This window comes from Salmo salar, chromosome ssa10, assembly GCF_905237065.1.
Source record: "Salmo salar chromosome ssa10, Ssal_v3.1, whole genome shotgun sequence".
Classification (NCBI taxonomy): Eukaryota; Metazoa; Chordata; class Actinopteri; order Salmoniformes; family Salmonidae; genus Salmo; species Salmo salar.
Window position 1 is genome coordinate 102,500,163 of NC_059451.1, and position 20,587 is coordinate 102,520,749.

The 20,587-nt window shown below is 42.7% G+C and overlaps 1 protein-coding gene across 1 annotated transcript in view; it reads right to left on the reverse strand.

The window, feature by feature from the left end:
• Positions 1-2,351: 2,351 nt before the first annotated feature.
• ces2b (carboxylesterase 2b) overlaps positions 2,352-20,587 on the reverse strand; it is a 38,764-nt gene continuing 20,528 nt past the window's right edge. Inside the window, exons 13-25 of the mRNA XM_014125050.2 lie at positions 18,275-18,454; positions 16,493-16,693; positions 16,122-16,260; positions 13,579-13,712; positions 10,204-10,357; positions 10,020-10,124; positions 9,797-9,898; positions 8,798-8,938; positions 8,018-8,095; positions 7,768-7,915; positions 5,739-5,888; positions 2,952-3,024; positions 2,352-2,857 (exon numbers count right to left, since the gene is read on the reverse strand). Coding sequence (XP_013980525.2) covers positions 2,674-2,857; positions 2,952-3,024; positions 5,739-5,888; positions 7,768-7,915; positions 8,018-8,095; positions 8,798-8,938; positions 9,797-9,898; positions 10,020-10,124; positions 10,204-10,357; positions 13,579-13,712; positions 16,122-16,260; positions 16,493-16,693; positions 18,275-18,454 — 1,789 coding nt within the window. The 3' untranslated portion in view covers positions 2,352-2,673. The remainder of the gene's footprint in view (positions 2,858-2,951; positions 3,025-5,738; positions 5,889-7,767; positions 7,916-8,017; positions 8,096-8,797; positions 8,939-9,796; positions 9,899-10,019; positions 10,125-10,203; positions 10,358-13,578; positions 13,713-16,121; positions 16,261-16,492; positions 16,694-18,274; positions 18,455-20,587) is intronic.

A 20,587-nucleotide genomic window follows, 5' to 3' on the forward strand; every position in this document is an offset into this window, starting at 1 on the left:
AAACGTTCACAAAAAGCATAACAATTATTTTAAGAATTATAGATACAGACCTCCTCTATGCACTCGATATTTCCGATTTTAAAATAGCTTTTTGGTGAAAGCACATTTTGCAATATTCTAAGTACATAGCCCAGGCATCACGGGCTCGCTTATTTAGACACCCGGCAAGTTTAGCACTCACCATAATCATATTTACTATTATAAAAGTTTGATTACCTTTTGTTGTCTTCGTCAGAATGCACACCCAGGACTGCTACTTCAATAACAAATGTTGGTTTGGTCCAAAATAATCCATCGTTATATCCGAATAGCGCCGTTTTGTTCGTATGCGTTCCAGACACTATCCGAAATAGTAAAGAAGTGTCGCGCGCATGGCGCAATTCGTGACAATAAAATTATAAATATTCCATTACCGTACTTCGAAGCATGTCAACCGCTGTTTAAAATCAATTTTTACGCCATTTTTCTCGTAGAAAAGCGATAATATTCCGACAGGGAATCTCCTTTTCGGCAAACAGAGGAAAAAACCCCAAAGGCGGGGGCGGTCGGGTCACGCGCATAAGCCCAGTGTCCCTTGATCTGCCACTTGAGAAAGGCGATAATGTGTTTCAGCCTGGGGCTGGAATGACGACATTCTGTTTTTTCCCGGGCTCTGAGAGCCTATGGAAGACGTGGGAAGTGTCACGTTAGAGCAGAGATCCTTAGTAAAAGATAGAGATGGCAAAGAAGTTCCAGAAATGGTCAGACAGGCCACTTCCTGTAAAGGAATCTCTCAGGTTTTGACCTGCCATTTGAGTTCTGTTATACTCACAGACACCATTCAAACAGTTTTAGAAAATTTAGGGTGTTTTCTATCCATATGTAATAAGTATATGCATATTCTAGTTACTGGGTAGGAGTGGTAACCAGATTAAATCGGGTATGTTTTTTATCCAGCCGTGTCAATACTGCCCCCTAGCCCTAACAGGTTTTAAGACCTTTAAACAGGTCAACATTCACAAGGCCGGTGGACCGGACAGATTACCAGGCTGTGTACTCCCAGCATGCGCTGACCAACTGGCAAGTGTCTTCACTGACATTTTCAACCTCTCCCTGTCTGAGTCTGTAATACCAACATGTTTCAAGCAGACCACCATAGTCCCTGTGCCCAAGAACACTAAGGTAACCTGCCTAAATGACTACCGACCCGTAGCACTCACATCTGTAGCCATGAAGTGCTTTGAAAGGCTGGTCATGGCTCACATCAACACCATTATCCCAGAAACCCTAGACCCACTCCAATTTGCATACCGCCCTAACAGATCCACAGATGACGCAATCTCTATTGCACTCCACACTGCCCTTTCCCAACTGGACAAAAGGAACACCTATGTTCAGACAAGACAGCCTATATTGAGGAGGTCAGAGACCTGGCCGTGTGGTGCCAGGGCAACAACCTCTCCCTCCTTGTGATCAAGACAAAGGAGATGATTGTGGACTACTGGAAAAGGAGGACCGAGCACACCCCCATTCTCATCGACAGGGCTGTAGCGAAACCGGTTGAGAGCTTCATGTTCCTTGATGTCCACATCACCAACAAACTAACATGGCCCAACCACACCAAGACAGTCATGAAGAGGGCATGACGAAACCAATTCCCCCTCAGGACACTGAAAACATTTGGCATGAGTCCTCAGATCCTGAAAAGGTTCTACAGCTGCACCATCACGAGCATCTTGACTGGTTGCATCACTGCCTGGTATGGCAAATGCTCGGCCTCTGACCGCAAGGCACTACAGAGGGTAGTGCGTACGGCCCAGTACATCACTGTGGCCAACTGCCATCCAGGACCTCTATACCAGCCGGTGTCAGAAGAAGGCCTGAAAAATTGTCAAAGACTCCAGCCACCCTAGTCATAGACTGTTCTCTCTGCTACTGCATGGCAAGCAGTATCGGAGTGCCAAATCTAGGTCCAAGAGGCTTCTAAACAGCTTCTTCCCCCAAGCCATAAAACTCCTGAACATCTAATCAAATGCCTACCCAGACTATTTGCATTGCCCCCCCCCCCCCCCAAGGTGCACTCCAATCAAGTTGTAGAAACATCTCAAGGATGATCAATGGAAATAGGATACACCTGACCTCAATTTCGTGTCTCATAGAAAAGGGTCTGAATACTTATGTAGATAAGGAATTTCTGTTTTTATTTTTAATAATTGTGCAAAAAAGAATTGCTAAAAACCTGTTTTCACTTTGTCATTTTGGGGTTTAGTTTGTAGAATGCGGGATTTTTTATTTTCCCAGAAAATATCCAAGGCATGTCATGCTCGCTACTACTAGAGCCCCGTCAAATCATTCCAGTGAATAGCAATGGGTTGGAAAATGAACAGTCGGTTTTATTCAATGAACAGTCAAATTTGGAAATTCTCCATGTAAATGCTATAAAATCAACTTGGATTAGTAAGGATCAATGAGGTATCTCACTGTAGAATAATGTTTCCTTAAAAGTTCATCTGAGATTCTATTCATACATTCAATGCATCCAAATTATTGTTAAATTGTGCTCTAGGTCATGTACACTGTGCTCATGATCATGCAATGCATACAGATTTAAATTGTTAGCAATAATACTGTATTTGAAGTTTGATTTCAGTTAACAGTCTAAGTTGATAAATAAATTTGTTGTTGAGACGAGCCTTACAGCTCACTGTGCTTAAACTTCTCTTGAACCAAATGCACTTTCTCAGGGAGGATCTTTGTCATGAAGGTGAAGCGGTCCCTCTTCAGGTGTTGACCAGGTACCTGCTCCAGCCCTATCCCCAGGTAATCTCCTTCTGGTCCGTACTGTGGCCACTGAACTAGGCCGACCCCGTTGGGAGACCTACACACACACACAGTGAAGTTAATAACCTATAACTCTTACCTATTATTTTTGTTTAAACGATGTGTTTTAAAAACATAGAACAAGCTCCTACCCTGTACGAGCAAAGTTGCCCCAGTAACTCATCATGATTCCGCTTAGCTGCTCGTCTTCCTCTGTACATAAGGCTGAAAGAAAGAAATTCAGAGTTAGTAAACTCAGCAAAAAAATAAACGTCCCTTTTTCAGGACCCTGTCTTTCAAAGATAATTAGTCAAAATCCAAATAACTTCACAGATCTTCATTGTAAAGGGTTTAAACACTGTTTCCCATGTTCAATGAACCATAAACAATTAATGAACATGCACCTGTGGAAAGGTTGTTAAGACACTAACAGCTTACAGACGGTAGGCAATTAAGGTCACAGATATGAGAACTTAGGACACTAAAGAGGCCTTTCTACTAACTCTGAAAAACAAAAGAAAGATGCCCAGGGTCCCTGCTCATCTGCATGAATGTGCCTTAGGCATGTTGCAAGGAGGCATGAGGACTGCAGATGTGGCCAGGGCAATAAATTGCAATGTCAGTACTGTGAAAGACAGCGCTACAGGGACACAGGACAGACAGCTGATTGTCCTCGCGGTGGCAGACCACGTGTAACAACACCTGCACAGGATCGCTACATCCAAAAATCACACCTGCGGGACAGGTACATGATGGCAACAACAACGGCCCGAGTTACATCAGGAACGCACAATCCCTTCATCAGTGCTCAGACTGTCCGCAATAGGCTGAGAGAGGCTGGACTGAGGGCTTGTAGGCCTGTTGTAAGGCAGGTCCTCACCAGACATCACCGGCAACGTCGCCTATGGGCACAAAGCCACCGTCGCTGGACCAGACAGGACTGGCAAAAAGTGCTCTTCACTGAAGAGTCGCGGTTTTGTCTCAGCGAGGGTGATGGTCGGATTCGCGTTTATTGTCGAAGGAATGAGCATTACACCGAGGCCTGTACTCTGGAGCGGGATCGATTTGGAGGTGGAGGGTCCGTCATGGTCTGGGGCGGTGTGTCACAGCGTCATCGGACTGAGCTTGTTGTCATTGCAGGCAATCTCAACGTTGTGCGTTACAGGAAAGACGACATCCTCCCTCATGTGGCACCCTTCCTGCAGGCTGATCCTGACATGACCCTCCAGCATGACAATGCCACCAGCCATACTGCTCGTTCTATGTGTGATTTCCTGCAAGACAGGAATGTCAGTGTTCTGCCATGGCCAGCGAAGAGCCCGAATCTCTATCCCATTGAGCACGCCTGGGACCTGTTGGATCGGAGGGTGAGGGCTAGGGCCATTGCCCCCAGAAATGTCTGGGAACTTGCAGGTGCCTTGGTGGAAGAGTGGGGTAACATCTCACAGCAAGAACTGGCAAATCTGGTGCAGTCCATGAGGTGGAGATGCACTGTAGTACTTAATGCAGCTGGTGGCCACACCAGATACTGACTGTTACTTTTGATTTTGATCCCCCCTTTGTTCAGGGACACATTATTTAATTTCTGTTAGTCACATGTCTGCGGAACTTGTTCAGTTTATGTCTCAGTTGTTGAAACTTGTTATGTTCATATAAATATTTACACATGTTAAGTTTGCTGAAAATAAACGCAGTTGACAGTGAGAGGATGTTTCTTTTTTTGCTGAGTTTAGCTAGTTAGTGGTGAGCGCTTGTATGACAGACTACATGACCAAAACTATGTGGACACCTGTTTGCCAAATATCTCATTCCAAAATCATGGGCATTAATATGTAGTTGGTCTCCCCTTTGCTGCTATTACAGACTCCAATCTTCTGGGAAGGCTTTCCACTAGATGTTGGAAAATTGCTGAGGGGACTTGCTTCCATTCAGCCACAAGAGCATTAGTGAGGTCGGGCACTGATGTTGGGTAATTATGCCTGGCTCGCAGTCAATTAATCCAAAAGGTGTTCAATGGGGTTGAGGCCAATATTCTGTGCAGGCCAGTCAAGTTCTTCCACACCAATCTCGACAAACCATTTCTGTATGGACCTCGCTTTGTGCACGGGGGCATTGCAATGTTGAAACAGGAAAGGGCCATCCCCAAACTGTTGCCACAAAGTAGGAAGCACAGAATCGTCTAGAATGTAATTGTATGCTGTAGTGTTAAGATTTCCCTTCACTGGAACTAAGGGGCCTAGCGCAAACCATGAAAAATAGCCTCAAACCATTATTCCTGCTCCACCAAACTTTACAGTTAGGCCTATGCATTTGGGATCCGCCAAACCCAGATTCGTCCGTCGGACTGCCAGATAGTGAAGCATCATTCATCACTCCAGAGAATGCGTTTCCACTGCTGAAAGAGTCCAATGGCGGCAAGCTTTACACCACTCCAGCCGACACTTGGCATTGTGCATGGCGGTCTTAGGCTGCTCGGCCATAGAAACAATTTCATGAAGCTGCTTCCAGAGGCAGTTTGGAACTCGGTAGTGAGTATTGTAACCGAGGACAGATGATTTTTACGTGCTTCAGCACTCGGCGGTCCTGTTCTGTAAGCTTGTGTGGCCTAGACGTTTCCACTTCACAACAACAGCACTTACAGTTGACCGGGGCAACTCTAGCAGGGCAGAAATTTGACAAACTGACTTATTGGAAAGGTGGCATCCTATGATGGTGCCATGTTGAAGGTCACTGAGCTCTTCCGTATGGCCGTTCTACTGCCAATGTTTGTCTATGGAGATTGCAAGGCTGTGTGCTCGATTTGATATACCTGTCAGCAACGGGTGTGGCTGAAATAGCCGAATCCACAAATTTGAAGGGGTATCCACATACTTTTGTATATATAGTGTACGTTATTTATGGCAAAGATCAGGGGTATTGCAGGTAGAGCATTTCTTTACCATCAATTGTAACATGTGATGTTGTGAAGCAGTATCCAAAAACAAACATAAGCTCATCTCCATGGTCAGACCCAACGAAACTCGGCCTCATCTTCTTAAGCATGCTGGGAGTTTCCTGGAACTCATACAGGTACACAGGCACACCTGCATCTGTTGGGTGGGATAAGACAATAACAATTATGGAAAGATTGCACACAACCATTTCGACAAACTAAGAACATTGATGAAACATAACTGCAAGCAGCCATGGCAGGGTTCGAACTATGGCCCCACAATCAAGACAAATTGGACACATCATTCTAGGATGAGCTACTTTTGTACTCTTACCATGCTTGCCGAATATCAGAACTCAAAATCTAACAGATCATGCAATATGCTTTTGATGTACAGGTTACTACCAAAATAAAGGAAACACTTGAGTAAATGAGTGACACAAAGTATATTGAATGCAGATGCTTCCACACAGGTGTTGTTCCTGAGTTTATTAACATCCCGTCAAGCTTAGGGTCATGTATGAAAATGTACAGTTGGCCATTCTTTTGGCTACCATGGCTAGACTTTGAAAGAAGGGTCCCACAGGAGCATAGGAGGGTTTAAAGTGTGTGTGTGTCTCAGTCACCAGATCTCAACCCAATTGAACAGCGGCGCCTGAGACAGCGTTTTCAAACAAAACGATGATGTAATTTCTCGTGGATGAATCCTTCCAATAGTTCCAGACATTTGTAGAATCTATGCCAAGGTACATTGAAGCTGTTCTGGTGGCTCGTGATGGCCCAACGCGTTATTAAGACACTTTATGTTGGTGTTTCCTTTATTTCGGCAGTTACCTGTATTTTGGACAATTTTTTTATGATGTTGACTACTTTAAACGTCTTCTTCTCCAGAACTACTGGACCAATTGGTACCAAATTTGGTATATAGCTTCTATAGACGCAAATCTTTTTCCCCCAGACTCTACCTTAAACAACATGGCCACTATAAGCCAATGAGCTTGCATGATTGTTTTTTCCTGTCCCAACAGCACCACCATAAGGTCAAACCTAGACTCACATCCCTGAGCATGTTTGAAAAATGGAATCGCCGAGTTAAATAGATCAAGAGATATAGCGCCACTGTATGGTGGATCTCAATGTGCGTGCTTATGTTGAGTCTTAAGTGTTTGGAACATGTGTATCAAGTTTTGTTACAATACGAATATTTGTGTCTGATTTATATGCATTTATGTGCCAGACAACGTCCTTGTTAATGTTTATTGGTAAGTAGCGGCCATGGTCCATGGATGCGATATATGAAGTTTCATGCAGATCGGTCATTTGGTGCCAGAGGAGTAGCGTTGTGTTTTTAAAAAATTAAACATGGCGGAAAATCCATCATTTTGGGTTCTTGAGGCAAATTTGTTTCATGTGATGAGACAGATCAATGTACCAAATTTCAGGACTCTAGGTCACACTGGTTAAGGGTGTGACCTTTCAAAAATGTGCATTTTCAATTGCTTGTTATAGCGCCACCATGTGGCCAATTGGCATGGTATTGCGTGAGAGGGTGTGGCCCATGACTCTTTACCGTCATGCAGGGTTGCATCCTCCTAGGCCTTATTATCTCACGGGAATTTGTATCTTTTCAGCAAATTTTGGCCGAACCGGATTAATAACAATCAACGGCAACAAATACAATAGGGTTTCACCCAGCTAAGCTCCTTGAACCTCTAATAATTCATAGATTAAAAGGGAAGTTCAGGATTTTCCAACTTGATTTACAAGAATTTCACTACGCCCGCAGTAACATTTGCTAAATATGTGTATGTGACCAGTAAAAATGTATTTGAATTAGATTTTTGTTGATTTGGTCATGATGAAATGTAGAATATTGGACGGTTCCCCCTATCACTTCCATTGATTTTTATCTAGCAGTGACTAAAGTTAGTTTAAGTTTGTACTGGCTTGGATTAGAGTTTCTCCTGACCCATTGACTACTTTCAGGGTGAGGAAACATCTACATCCACTTTAATGTCCTTGACTCCTGAGCTTACCTCTGTGGAAGCCTGCTGTCGTAAGAGCAGGAATGGTAAACAAAGCATCCCCAACCAGCTCAATGAACCCATCACGGTTTTTAATCCGATCTCCAGAGGTTCCCAGGTATTCATCTGCTATCAGCTCAGTTATCCACTGATCCTTAGGCTGAATGAGACAAAGACCCTTCAGTGTAGCCACATCATGCATTGTAATCAGTAATGAGGCATTTCATCTGAGCAATTTCTTGGTGTGACTGCATATACTTACATCAGGGTAACATAATGCCAAAAGAGGCATGACTTGCTCCCGGTCTATTCCATCCACCCAACCAGGAGGTGCCATCATCTAGGGAGTACAAGGAGTACAACATTCAACCATTGCAATTGGAAAATGAAAATCAAGTCACAGTGACACTTTACATTGTCACTCTTAAAGGGATAGTTCTGGATTTTTGCAATGAGGCCTTTTATCTACTTCCCCAAAGTCAGATGAACTCGTGGATACCATTTTTATGTATCTCAATGCAGTTTGAAAGAAGTTGCTAATTAGCTCTAGCGCAATGATTGGAAGTCTATGGGAACAGCTAACATGCTAGTTAGAATTGGCTTGCGAAACTACCTCTATGTACCTTCATATTGGATGCAGATACATAAAATGGTATCCATGAGTTCATCTGGCTCTAGGGAAGTAGATAAAGGGCATTGCAAAAATCCCAAAACGATCCCTTTAAACATGTGTTGCTCTCCTTAGTAACAACATTGTATTAACATTTTACACAGTACGAGTGAAAGTGACTTTTCCCTTATACCACTTGTATATGAATAAAAACATTACTACATTCCTATGCATTTGAAAAGCAATTGCTAAAGAACGATATAACATGTTAATATGGCCTAAAGCTGTTACTATAGTTGTTGAAACCGTCCCTAATTAGCAGAAAGAACAACTTTCTGTTGTTAACTTAATGTTTTTAACTTAGTGTTATCCAAGTCACATCCAATATTCAGTTGTTATACATATTGAAATACATGTTCAAAGCTGACTTACGTTCGCCAGTAGCCAACCTTCGTCAGTATTGGTGCCCGTCATAAACGGCACCTTGTGCATCTCATGGTTATGGAAACTCTCAGTCAACAACTTGGGCAGGAAATGCCCGCCAACAGTCACACCAATTCGCAACATTTGGTTCTTTAAAAAGACAAATGTTGAGAACATAATTATTCAGGGGCTGCCAGATAAAAAGTGCAAAATCACACTGCATTCAAGCAGTATGCCTCTGGGGAAAGTTTAGGCTCAGTACTCGCTCACAAACATGGCTCGCTGGAAAACACTGTAGGCTCTGTTGGGCCGGCTTTAGCCTTTTGGATGCCCTAAGCGAGATTTGGTTATGGGGCTTCACACCTTGTGGCAAAATATGTTGGTGGCCCCCCCTCTTGATGGTGGAGATAAATATTTTTGTTTTAAAGTACATTTCCAGCAATTCTACACATTATGCCATAAGGTGTAAAGAAAATATTGCAGTTTTAAAGCACCATTTCTGCAATTCTACACATTTTGCCATGGGGTGGAGAGAAAACATTGCACTTTTAGAACAGTCAAGCAAATATACTTATTTTGCCATGGGTCAAAGAGAAAAAAATGTAGATTTCCTGCATATTATCTGCAATTCTACCCATTTTGCCATGGGGTGGAAATCTATTTGTGCAGTTTTAAAGCTAATTTCCTGCAATTCTACAGATTTTGTAATGACTTATGCCATGTTATTGTGATATCTGAGTGAAAATGAACAACAAAATCCTTTGTCGATATTTAGCCATGATTACTACAAGTTTAGATAACTGGCTAGACTAAATATGTTGACTGTCAGTGACTGGCATAACAAGAGAAAATGGCACCTGGTGTATTCTACTATTCTTACTCTCAATAGTAAGCAGAGACCCTGACTGAGTTACAAATAAAAAAGGTAATATAACTGAGCCTAAAAGTTTGTTGTGGCTTTTATATCAGAGAACAGTGCTCATAATTCTGGTGTCAAGGACATCTCACCTGTTTATGAACATTAACTATGTCATCAGCAGTCATCTTCTCCACACAGTCTGCAATCTGCTCTGTGTTGCTGCTGTTACAGCCCAATATGGTTGCCACCATCTATGACACAAACAAAATAATCACTTGCCATGGTTGTGGTGAAAAATAGGAAATTGATGGTGTGATGTATACCTATGACAGTGTTGACCTTTTTTTGTGGAGAGAAAGAGTTTTAAAATACCTGGGCCACAGACAGGGGGTCGGAATGTATGATAGCGTCCATAGCTGCAGTACCACTCTCAGCTATCGCACGATGGAACAGACCAGCAGACAACGGTGAATGAAGCTAGCAAAAAAGAAAAAATGTTTAGATCCTGTTCAACAGCACAAACAATCTGTGTGTGTGTGTGTGCGCGGATCCTCACCAGTAATGACACACTCACTCCACCAGCAGACTCTCCAAATATGGTGACCGACTTGGAGTCGCCCCCAAAGTTGTGGATGTGCTCCTGGACCCACCGCAAAGCTTCCACCTGGTCAAGTAGTCCCATGTTCCCTGGGGCATACTTGTCTCCTGTGCTGTATGGAAGAGATGGGAAACTTAAGTCAAATAATGTCTTCAACATAGACCCAAAACAGGTGAAATAGACATCAAATACACTCATTAACTATGCCACCAAAATTAACTTTACAGTGTTGATCAGTGGTGGAAAAAGTACCCAGTTGTTATACTTGAGGAAAAGTAAAGATACCTTAAATAGAAAATCACTCAAGTGAAAGTCACCCAGTAAAATCCTACTTGAGTAAAAGTAAAAAAGTATTTGGTTGTAAATATACTTAAGTATCAAAAGTAAATGTAAATCCTAAAGTATTAAAAGTAGAGTTATAAATCATTTCAAATTCCTTATATTAAGCAAACCAGAGGGCACAATTTTCTTTTTCTTTTTGTATTTACAGATAGCCAGGGGCACACTCCAACATAATTTACAAACAAAGCATTTGTGTTTAGTGACTCAGCCAGATCAGATACAGTAGATATGACCAGGGATATTCTCTTTAAGTGTGTGAATTAGACCCTTTTCCTGTCCTGTTAAGCATTCAAAATGTAATTAGTACTTTTGAGTGTCAGGGAAAATGTATGGAGTAGAAAGTACATTATTTTCATTAGGAATGTAGTGGAGTAAAAGTAAAAGTTGTCAAAAATATAAATAATAAAGTACAGATACCCCAAAAAACTGCTTATGTAGTACTTTAAAGTATTTTTACTTAAGTACTTTACACCACTGGTGTTGATACTGAAAACCCATTGGTCATTAAGAATGAAAGCCTATCCAACTGACATACAAGAGACAAAATTCACAAATTCTAAAGCACAACAGCAGAGTCATGTCTTAAGTGTAAAACTAAGTGACTCAATGATTCATGCCTTCTGGGAGTCCGATAAAGTAGGTAGAAAGTTGGCTGTCAGAAGTTTTACAATATATGTTCTTTTAATCCATCTATCTGCATATTTCAATACATGGCATATGAGGCTGCAGAAAGATACCCAATGGGGTTGGACCGTTGTAGTGAATACTCAGGGAGAAAAAGGTGTAGATTCACTCGCAGAGCGCGGCAGGTGTTTTAATACACCTTCACAGAAGGAAGGAATCGTGGTTACAGGCAGGCAATGGTCATACACAGATAGGCAAACGGGCAGGGGAATCAAAACTAGCCTCTTACATCTAGACGTTCCGCTAGCGGAACACCTGCTCCAATATCCAATGATGGGCGTGGCGCGAATTACCAATTCCTCTAAAATCCGAAAACTTCCATTTTTCAAACATATGATTATTTTACAGCATTTTAAAGACAAGACTCTCGTTAATCTAACCACACTGTCCGATTTCAAAAAGGCTTTACAGCGAAAGCAAAACATTAGATTATGTCAGCAGAGTACCTAGCCAGAAATAATCAGACACCCATTTTTCAAGCTAGTATATAATGTCACAAAAAACAAAACCACAGCTAAATGCAGCACTAACCTTTGATGATCTTCATCAGATGACAACCCTAGGACATTATGTTATACAATGCATGCATGTTTTGTTCAATCAAGTTCATATTTATATCAAAAAACAGCTTTTTTACATTAGCATGTGACGTTCAGAACTAGCATACCCCCGCAAACATCCGGTGAATTTACTAAATTACTCACGATAAACGTTCACAAAAAACATAACAATTATTTTAAGAATTATAGATACAGAACTCCTCTATGCACTCGATATGTCCGATTTTAAAATAGCTTTTCGGTGAAAGCACATTTTGCAATATTCTCAGTAGATAGCCCAGCCATCACGGCTAGCCATTTAGACACCGACCAAGTTTAGCCCTGATCAAACTCCAATTTACTATTACAAAAGTTTCATTACCTTTGTTGTCTTCATCAGAATGCACTCCCAGGACTGCTACTTCAATAACAAATGTTGGTTTGGTCCAAAATAATCCATCGTTATATCCAAATTGCGGCGTTTTGTTCGTGCATTCCAAGACACTATCCGAAATGGTAAATCAGGGTCGCGAGCATGGCGCAATTCGTGACAAAAGATTTCTAAATATTCCATACCGTACTTCGAAGCATGTCTACCGCTGTTTAAAATCCATTTTTATGCCATTTTTCTCGTAAAAAAGCGATAATATTCCGACCGGGAATCTCCGTTTAGCTAAACAGACAAAGGAAAACAAAGCTTTCGGTCGACGCGGGCACGAGCCTGAGTCTCACAGTACTGTAACCAGCCACTACCCAAACGCGCTACTTTGTTTCAACCAGAGCCTGCAAAGCCACGATTCAGCATTTTGCCGCCTTCTGAGAGCCCATGTGAGCCGTAGAAAGTGTCACGTAAGAGCAGAGATCCCCTGTAATTGATAGAGATAATCAACAAGGCCAAGAAATGGTCAGACAGGGTACTTCCTGTACAGAATCTTCTCAGGTTTTGGCCTGCCAAATGAGTTCTGTTATACTCACAGACACCATTCAGTGTTTTCTATCCAAAGCTAATAATTATATGCATATTCTAGTTTCTGGGCAGGAGTACTAATCAGATTAAATCGGGTACGTTTTTTATCCGTCCGTGAAAATACTGCCCCCTAGCCATAACAGGCTAGGACTGAAGGCAATTACTGGTTCTCACAAACGAGCTAGGAAAAGGCTTAGTAGAGTCAAAACGAACAATATCTCACAAAGGCACAAACAGAATGAACTGAACTAAATAAGGAGCTGATGAGACCAGTTGAGTAACTAACACAGGTGAAATCAATGAACAAGAATGAAAGACAGGGCTATGTTCAAGAACACAAAGAAACAACACAATGTTGACTAAGAAAATAAATACAGAACCTTACAACTGTACTTTTTTTTCAAATCTAATGACCCTCCATTGTTAAGACAGTGGATGAATCAAATGCATTATTATCTAAATATTGAAAACATTTGGGCTAGAGAGACAAACAAAATAGTAAAATTTGAAGCCATAAAATATTACAAGCACTTGCAAAGGATGAGGAAGGAGTGAAAATATTATTGTGAGATGGGCAGCATGGGTGTTGATACGGGGGGAACATGTTGGTCTGAGCAAGTGTGATGTCATTAATGTCTGTAGAAATGAATGTACGTAAATGTTAAGTTGTCTATTATCTTTGTCTATTTTTGTATTGTAAGAAAAAATAATAATTAAAGGTGTTGTGCCAAATGCTTGTCAATGACGGCTGCAGAAAAGTTGGTTCCATTTGTGTGTGGTTCAGTAGTGGTTCAGTCTTACCTGAAGAACCCCAGCAGTCCCAAACGGTATTGGATCAGCACCACAACCACATCCTGGTATGCAGCCAAAGCAGAACCATCATATGTTGATGCAGAGCCCATGATGAATCCGCCACCATGGATCCAAACCATGACCTGAGAAACACAAGCAATACATGCTGATCATCTGAACACAAGCTGTACCAGAGTGATTGATGATTAATTGATTAGGGGCCTACACCGCGCATCAATTTCGCCCCAAAAATTTTTTTTTTTTTAGGAACTCAGTCTGGGTCTCAACTTAATATTAAGAGTTAGAATAGTAGAATACACAATGTGCAATTTCAAACTTCTGTTGTGCATCAGCAGTTTTTCTCTTGTTAGGTCAGTCACTGACTTTACATCCGCATTGCTCACTTTTGGGGGTTTTAGGCTGGGTTTCTGTATAAGCACTTCATGACGTCTGCTGATCTATAAAGGGCTCAATAAATACATTTGTTTGATTGAATGACAATTAGTCTAGCAGCCAGCTATCTAAACTTGTAGCAATCATGGTTGAATTACCAACTGGGTTGCCCCCATTGATTTTGTTAGTCACCCTCACTCATATAGAATATTCAAAACTACAAACATTTCTCTCCACCCCATGGCAAAATGAGTAGAATTGCATGAAACGAATTGCTAAATCTTCGTTTCGCTGTCAAGAGTATTTTGCTAAGCAAGATGGAAGTGCCCCTCAACAAACTTTTGCTTAGGGCCCCAAAACGCTAGCGGCAGTTCTGACTGCAGTTCTGACTGTATGGATGAGGGTGTCATGACCCCCATAAATACCTTTCCCCTTTTTCCTCTCTCTACTCGACCGATGTGACTATTGAAAATCCCTTTGTTAACATGGAGAGTCTGGTGACATCAAAAGATGGGAAACAGAACCATATTTCGGTAATCCAACCAGTTGAAAATATGCGTTGGTACTTAATGAATATGATCTCAGATCAGTTGTTGTCTGAGACATTATTACTAATAACAGGATGACATAAACTGTATCTTGGAAAGTCGACACATTCTAGTTATCAGATCCACATGGAATGCAATTTGTGCAATTTAAATGTTTAAATATGAAACTATTTGTGAATCTGAAAAAATACATGTAATTTTAGAGAGAATTTTGAGAGAACGGTTTGTCAGAAGAACACCACACTGCTCACTCAAAGAGGACCCGCCCATGTGAACAGACACTGGGTGTAAACTATGAAACACAGCCCTCTCTCCCAATCCTATATAAGTCCCTTGACGAAAATGTAACTTTCTGTTCCGAGGATGTTAGGATAACAGTCCTACGTTAAAAGGGCTCAGATAATAACCTGTTCCAAGGACGTGTGGACTTGAGGTCCCCACGTTGAAAGAACAAAGACCACCTACAGAACTAAGCCAACCTTAGAGAACCTAACGAAATTAGCATCGAATTTCAATGTGAAGGTGACGGAAGGATGAATTTTGACTATACAAGCCAGAATATAGCATAGCAAAGCAGAACTTTGAACTCTTATTCACTAAAGAAGTGATACCTCCTAGCCGTCGCGTTAGCGCAGCAACTGTAGACTTGGGCTAGGAGAGGACGGACAGAGTATATATTCTACCACAAGACGACGGTACTACCAAGTCTCCATTTTACCATCATACATTCTTCAAAGGACAACCCGGCCTCCCATCTATGACCAACCGATCGAAGCGCAGCTCAGAGTAAATATTTATTGCATTTTCCTTTTTCAAATGGGCGGTAATTTAGAATGCATAAGATACTGTATTTACGATAGAATAGCTGCCTACGGGCCGATAGAGACATAGCTTCTCCCTTTGTTCCTCAGTCTTCCCGCTCTTTCATTCAAAACCCCACCCGCCTTTCTTTGTGTAACCAGCTGTCATATCTGATCCGTCCGCTAGGGACGTTTTTCTTTATGACATAATTTGTAATCAATGTATGATACATTCTGTGTATATATAATTCTGTGTGATTATTTAGGTATTTAGTAAATAAATAATTAAACCAAATTTTGTATTGCTGATTAAACTTGTTAGCCAGGGTTTGTGAAGATAACCAAAAATGTACAACTTTCAGATGAGACTAAACAAGGTGACGATTAAATATTGACTGCTATTGATGTAAAAGATTACTAGGTCTTTAAGAGTTTATTTGGAAGATAACAGCTCTATAAACATTATTTCGTGGTGCCCCGACTTTCTAGTTAATTACATTCACCTGATTAGCTTAATCAGGTAATATGAATTACAGAGAAAGGGTTTTATAGAATAGCATGTCATATCACTTGACCCGGCATAGCCAAAGACACGACAAAGGTAAGCAGACCCCCCAGCCACTGCGGCCCCTCATGATAAAATCAGATTTTCTTGTGGCCCCCAGCCCCATCAAAGTTGCCCATCTATGGCCTAGTTGAATCCTGTGTGGTAGTGCATGGCTAGAACAAATATGTGCACCTCTTTGGGTACCCAGGACCAAGACTTGATAACACAAAGTTATCATCTGTGTGTGTCTGCTATTAAACTTACAGGAAGCTTGGTATTCTCAGCAGGTTTAGCCGGGGTGTATATGTTGAGGTAAAGACAATCTTCTGACACTACTGGGATTTCCACTTTGATTGACCAATTGAACGCGAGGTCTACTGTAAGCTGTCTGTCTTGAAGACACCTGTAAAACATGAAACACCTTTTAATGTCCAGGTTTCACCAGGTCTCTGTGCGCATTGTGTGAGCCAGGTAGTGGTTTGGTTTGCACATTCTGCTTGCCTCACTGTGTACATTGACTGTGCTTGATTTGTTGATTTATCAAATTATTTACTGATTGTTGATCTAACCTTTCTTCAACCAACCAAGAACTTCCTTGAGATGAATTGTTTGGTCATGACCTTGCTGGGACTTACACGAGAGGCTGCTGGGTGGCGTCCCTCACTCCCTCCCATCCCTCCACAGGCTGGGGCGGGGCCAGTCTCAGGGGGCCAACAGGTGGTTTGGCAAACGGCACACCCAGGTAGGCCTGAACCACCGGCTCCTTCCCCTTTACGCTCACATACTGCCCTCTCAGTCCCCCCAGTTTGGTCTGGACCACTGGCCCAGTTTTTGGCCTGTTGAGAAATCCCCAGTTGACATTGCTTTACAAGAACTCTGAATGATGTTCTTCAGTGGAACATGACAATGTCGGAGGTAAGGATACATTCAGAAAACACACAACAAATATAACAAAACAGGCATTGGATTGCAGCTACAAGGACAGAGAAAGCAGGGAAGGCCATAAAACAACTAGAAATACTCCACTTTAAAAGAACAAAAGCCCTTCGGCTGAAAAGAGTAGGCTTAGGAGCCCTGGTGGATGCCCTATCATCCTAAGGGGACTAAGAGGATTAAGTCAAGCAAGTCAAGTAGTCACTGTTTTAACTCAAGGAATTTCGTCAGTCAAATTATTCATTCCAGTAAGGAAATGGTATTTGTTTGGATCAAGGGTAATATAAGGGAATAAAATGAGTACACCCGTGTCCAAAACAAAGGCCCCAGCTCTTGACACCATGAAGTTTTTCCCCATACATAAATTAAACCGGTGCGATTACAAATCGGATGAAGAGGAAGAATTGGATGAAACGGCATCCGACACAAGGTCAGATTGCTCAAAACTGTAAATCACAAAGAAAGAAATGGTACTAAGTTGTCCCACATCTCCCTGATATACAGTGCATTCGGAGAGTGTTCAGACCTCTTGACTTTTTCCACATTTTGTTACATTACAGTCGTATTCTAAAATGGATTAAAACCTACACACAATCTACACACAATAACCCATAATGACAAAGCAAAGAACAGGTTGACATTTTTGCACATTTATAAAAAAGAAAATATAAAAAAATATCACATTTACATAAGTATTCAGACCCTTTACACAGTACTTTGTTGAAGCACCTTTGGCAGCGATTACAGCCTCAAGTCTTGGCTTTGACGCTACAAGCTTGGCACACCTGTATTTTCTCCTATTCGTCTCTGCAGAGTTGGATGGGGAGCGTCGCTGCACAGCTATTTTCAGGTCTTTTCAGAGATGTTCGATCGGGTTCAAATCCGGGCTCTGGGTGGGCCACTCAAGGACATTCAGAGACTTGTCCCGAGGCCACTCCTGCGTTGTCTTGGCTGTGTGCTTAGGGTCGTTGTCCTGTTGGAAGGTGAACATTCACCCCAGTCGGAGGTCCTGAGTGCTGTGGAACAGGTTTTCATCAAGGATCTCTCTGAGCTCTAGCAAAATTCCTTTGACCTCATGGCTTGGTTTTTGCTCCGACATGCACTGTCAATTGTGGGATCTTATATAGACAGGTGTGTGTCTTTCCAAATCATGTCCAATCACCTGAATTTACCAAAGGTGGTCTCCAATCAAGTTGTAGAAACATCTCAAGGATGATCAATGGAAACAGGATGCACTTGAGCTCAATTTTGAGTCTCATAGCAAAGGGTCTGAATACTTATGTAAATAAGGTATTTCTGTACCAAATTTAACCTGTTTTCACTTTGTCATTATGAGGTATTGTGTGTAGATTGATGAGGACATTTTTTTACTTAATGCATTTTAGAATAAGGTTGTAACATAACAACACGTGGAAAAAGGGAAGGGGTCGGAATACTTTCCGAATGCACCGTAAATGAATATAAATAAAATAATGGCACCCTACAGATCACTTTGCTCCATCTTCTCTCGACCCAAACGCAGTTTCTCAGGAACAGTCTGTGTCAGGAAGGTGAAGCGGTCCCTCTTCAGGTGTTGACCAGGTACCTGCTCCAGCCCTATCCCCAGGTAATCTCCTTCTGGTCCGTACTGTGGCCACTGAACCAGGCCGGCCCCATTAGGAGACCTACACACACACACACACACACACACACACACACACACACACACACACACACACACACACACACACACACACACACACACACACACACACACACACACACACACACACACACACAATTGTAAATAATACTCTGTTCCTACATATTCATTTCGTTCTACAGATACAGTGGCAGCAAAATATATTAGCACCCTTACACTTTTCTTAAATAGTTCCATAGCTCTTGTCAAATAAGTGAGAATTTTTTGTATAATTGTGACGTGGTGGAGTTGGACCCAGGTGCAGAGAATGGACCAGACGAGGAATCAATGGTTTAGGATAAACGTAAATACTTTACTGAAAATAAGGTAACAGAAGGATCACAGTAATACTGAAAAAACAACAAAGGAGAGACTCACCGATGGAGAGGAGACACTCACCGATGGAGAGGAGACATTCACCGATGCCCCCAACAGAGAGCAGAAGGTCTTCCAATACCGTGAGACGAACCGGGGCCCCCGATCATGTGAGACCATGTCCTGGGGAAGTCCGTGTAGTCGAAAGACATAGGTAATCATGAGATCAGCGGTCTCCTTCGCTGATGGCAACTTGGGTAAGAAGATGAAATGGGCTGCCTTGGAGAACCGATCGACGACCGCCAGGATAGTGGTAAGCCCTTGAGATGGAGGTAGCCTAGTTATAAAGTCTCCCGACAGATGAGACCAGGGCCAGCTGGGGATGGGCAGAGGTTGGAGTAACCCGGCTGGTCACTGACGTGAAGACTTGCTTTGGGCACAGATGGAACAGGCCGCAACAAAGGATCTCACATCCTCATTGATGTTGGGCCACCATTATTTCTGCCTCAGGAACTCTAGTGTCCGATTAACCCCTGGATGCCCAGTTAATTTAGAGGAGTGTCCCCATTGTAGCACTCGGGACCGGGCTGATCGCGGAATGTAAAGTCTGTTAGTGGGTCCCCCACCGGGGTCAGATTCTCAGGTCTGGGCTTGTCGGACCGTGGTCTCAATACTCCATATCACAGGGGCCACAATGCATAAGCAGGGGATGATGGGCTCGGGGTCTCTCTCCTCGTTAGAGACATCGTGTTGGCAGGACAGGGCGTCTGCTTTCTGATTCTTGGATCCCGGGCGATAGGCTAGTGTGAAATCAAACCTGTTAAAAAACAGAGCCCACCTAGTCTGGTGAGCGTTCAACCTCTTGGCTTCTTGAATGGAGATCAAGTTCTTATGGTCCGTCCAGATCACAAAAGGATGAGGTGCCCCCTCCAACCAGTGTCTACACCCCTCAAGGGCCCACTTAACTGCCAAGAGCTACCGGTTGCCTACATCGTAGTTGCGTTCTGCTGGCGAGAACCGTTTGGAGAGAAAGGCGCATGGGTGCAGTTTCTTGTCCTCCTAATTCTGCTGTGAAAGGACCGCCCCCACTCCGGTGTCCAAGGCATCCACCTCCACCACAAAGGGACAAGTCAGATCAGGATGAACGAGGATGGGTCCAGAGGTGAAACGTTCCTTGAGCTCCATGAATGCCCTGTCAGCCTCGGGGTCCAGCAAAAACAGGTCTGGGACTTACGGGTTAGGACCGTGAGAGGCGCTGCCACCACACTAAAGTTGCGTATAAAACGCCTGTAAAAATAGGCAAACCTGAGGAACATCTGGACCTGCTTGAGTGAGGTGGGACGGGGCCAGTCGGCGACCGCCTCAATCTTAACAGGATCCATTTGGATGCCTGCAGTAGAGATAATGTAACCCAGGAAGGAAACTTGGGATACGTGGAACTCTTCTCTATCTTGACATATAGTTGACTCTGCAGGAGGCGTCTCAGGACTTGGCGAACATGCAGTATGTCTTCTTGAAGGGTCTTGGAGAAGATCAGGATCTCATCGAGGTAAACAAAAACGAACCGATTCAACATATCCCTAAGAGTGTCATTGACCAATGCTTGAAAGACTGCCGGTGAGTTTGATAATCCGAAGGGTATGACTAAATACTCATAGTGGCCACTAGGGGTGATTCTCACCAGATTGTAAGTGCTGTGGAGGTCCAGTTTGGTGAAGAATTGGGCCGTTTGTGCCAACTCCAAGTCAGCGGACATCAGGGGTAGGGGGTAACGATTCTTGATTGTAATTGTGGCTGCTTG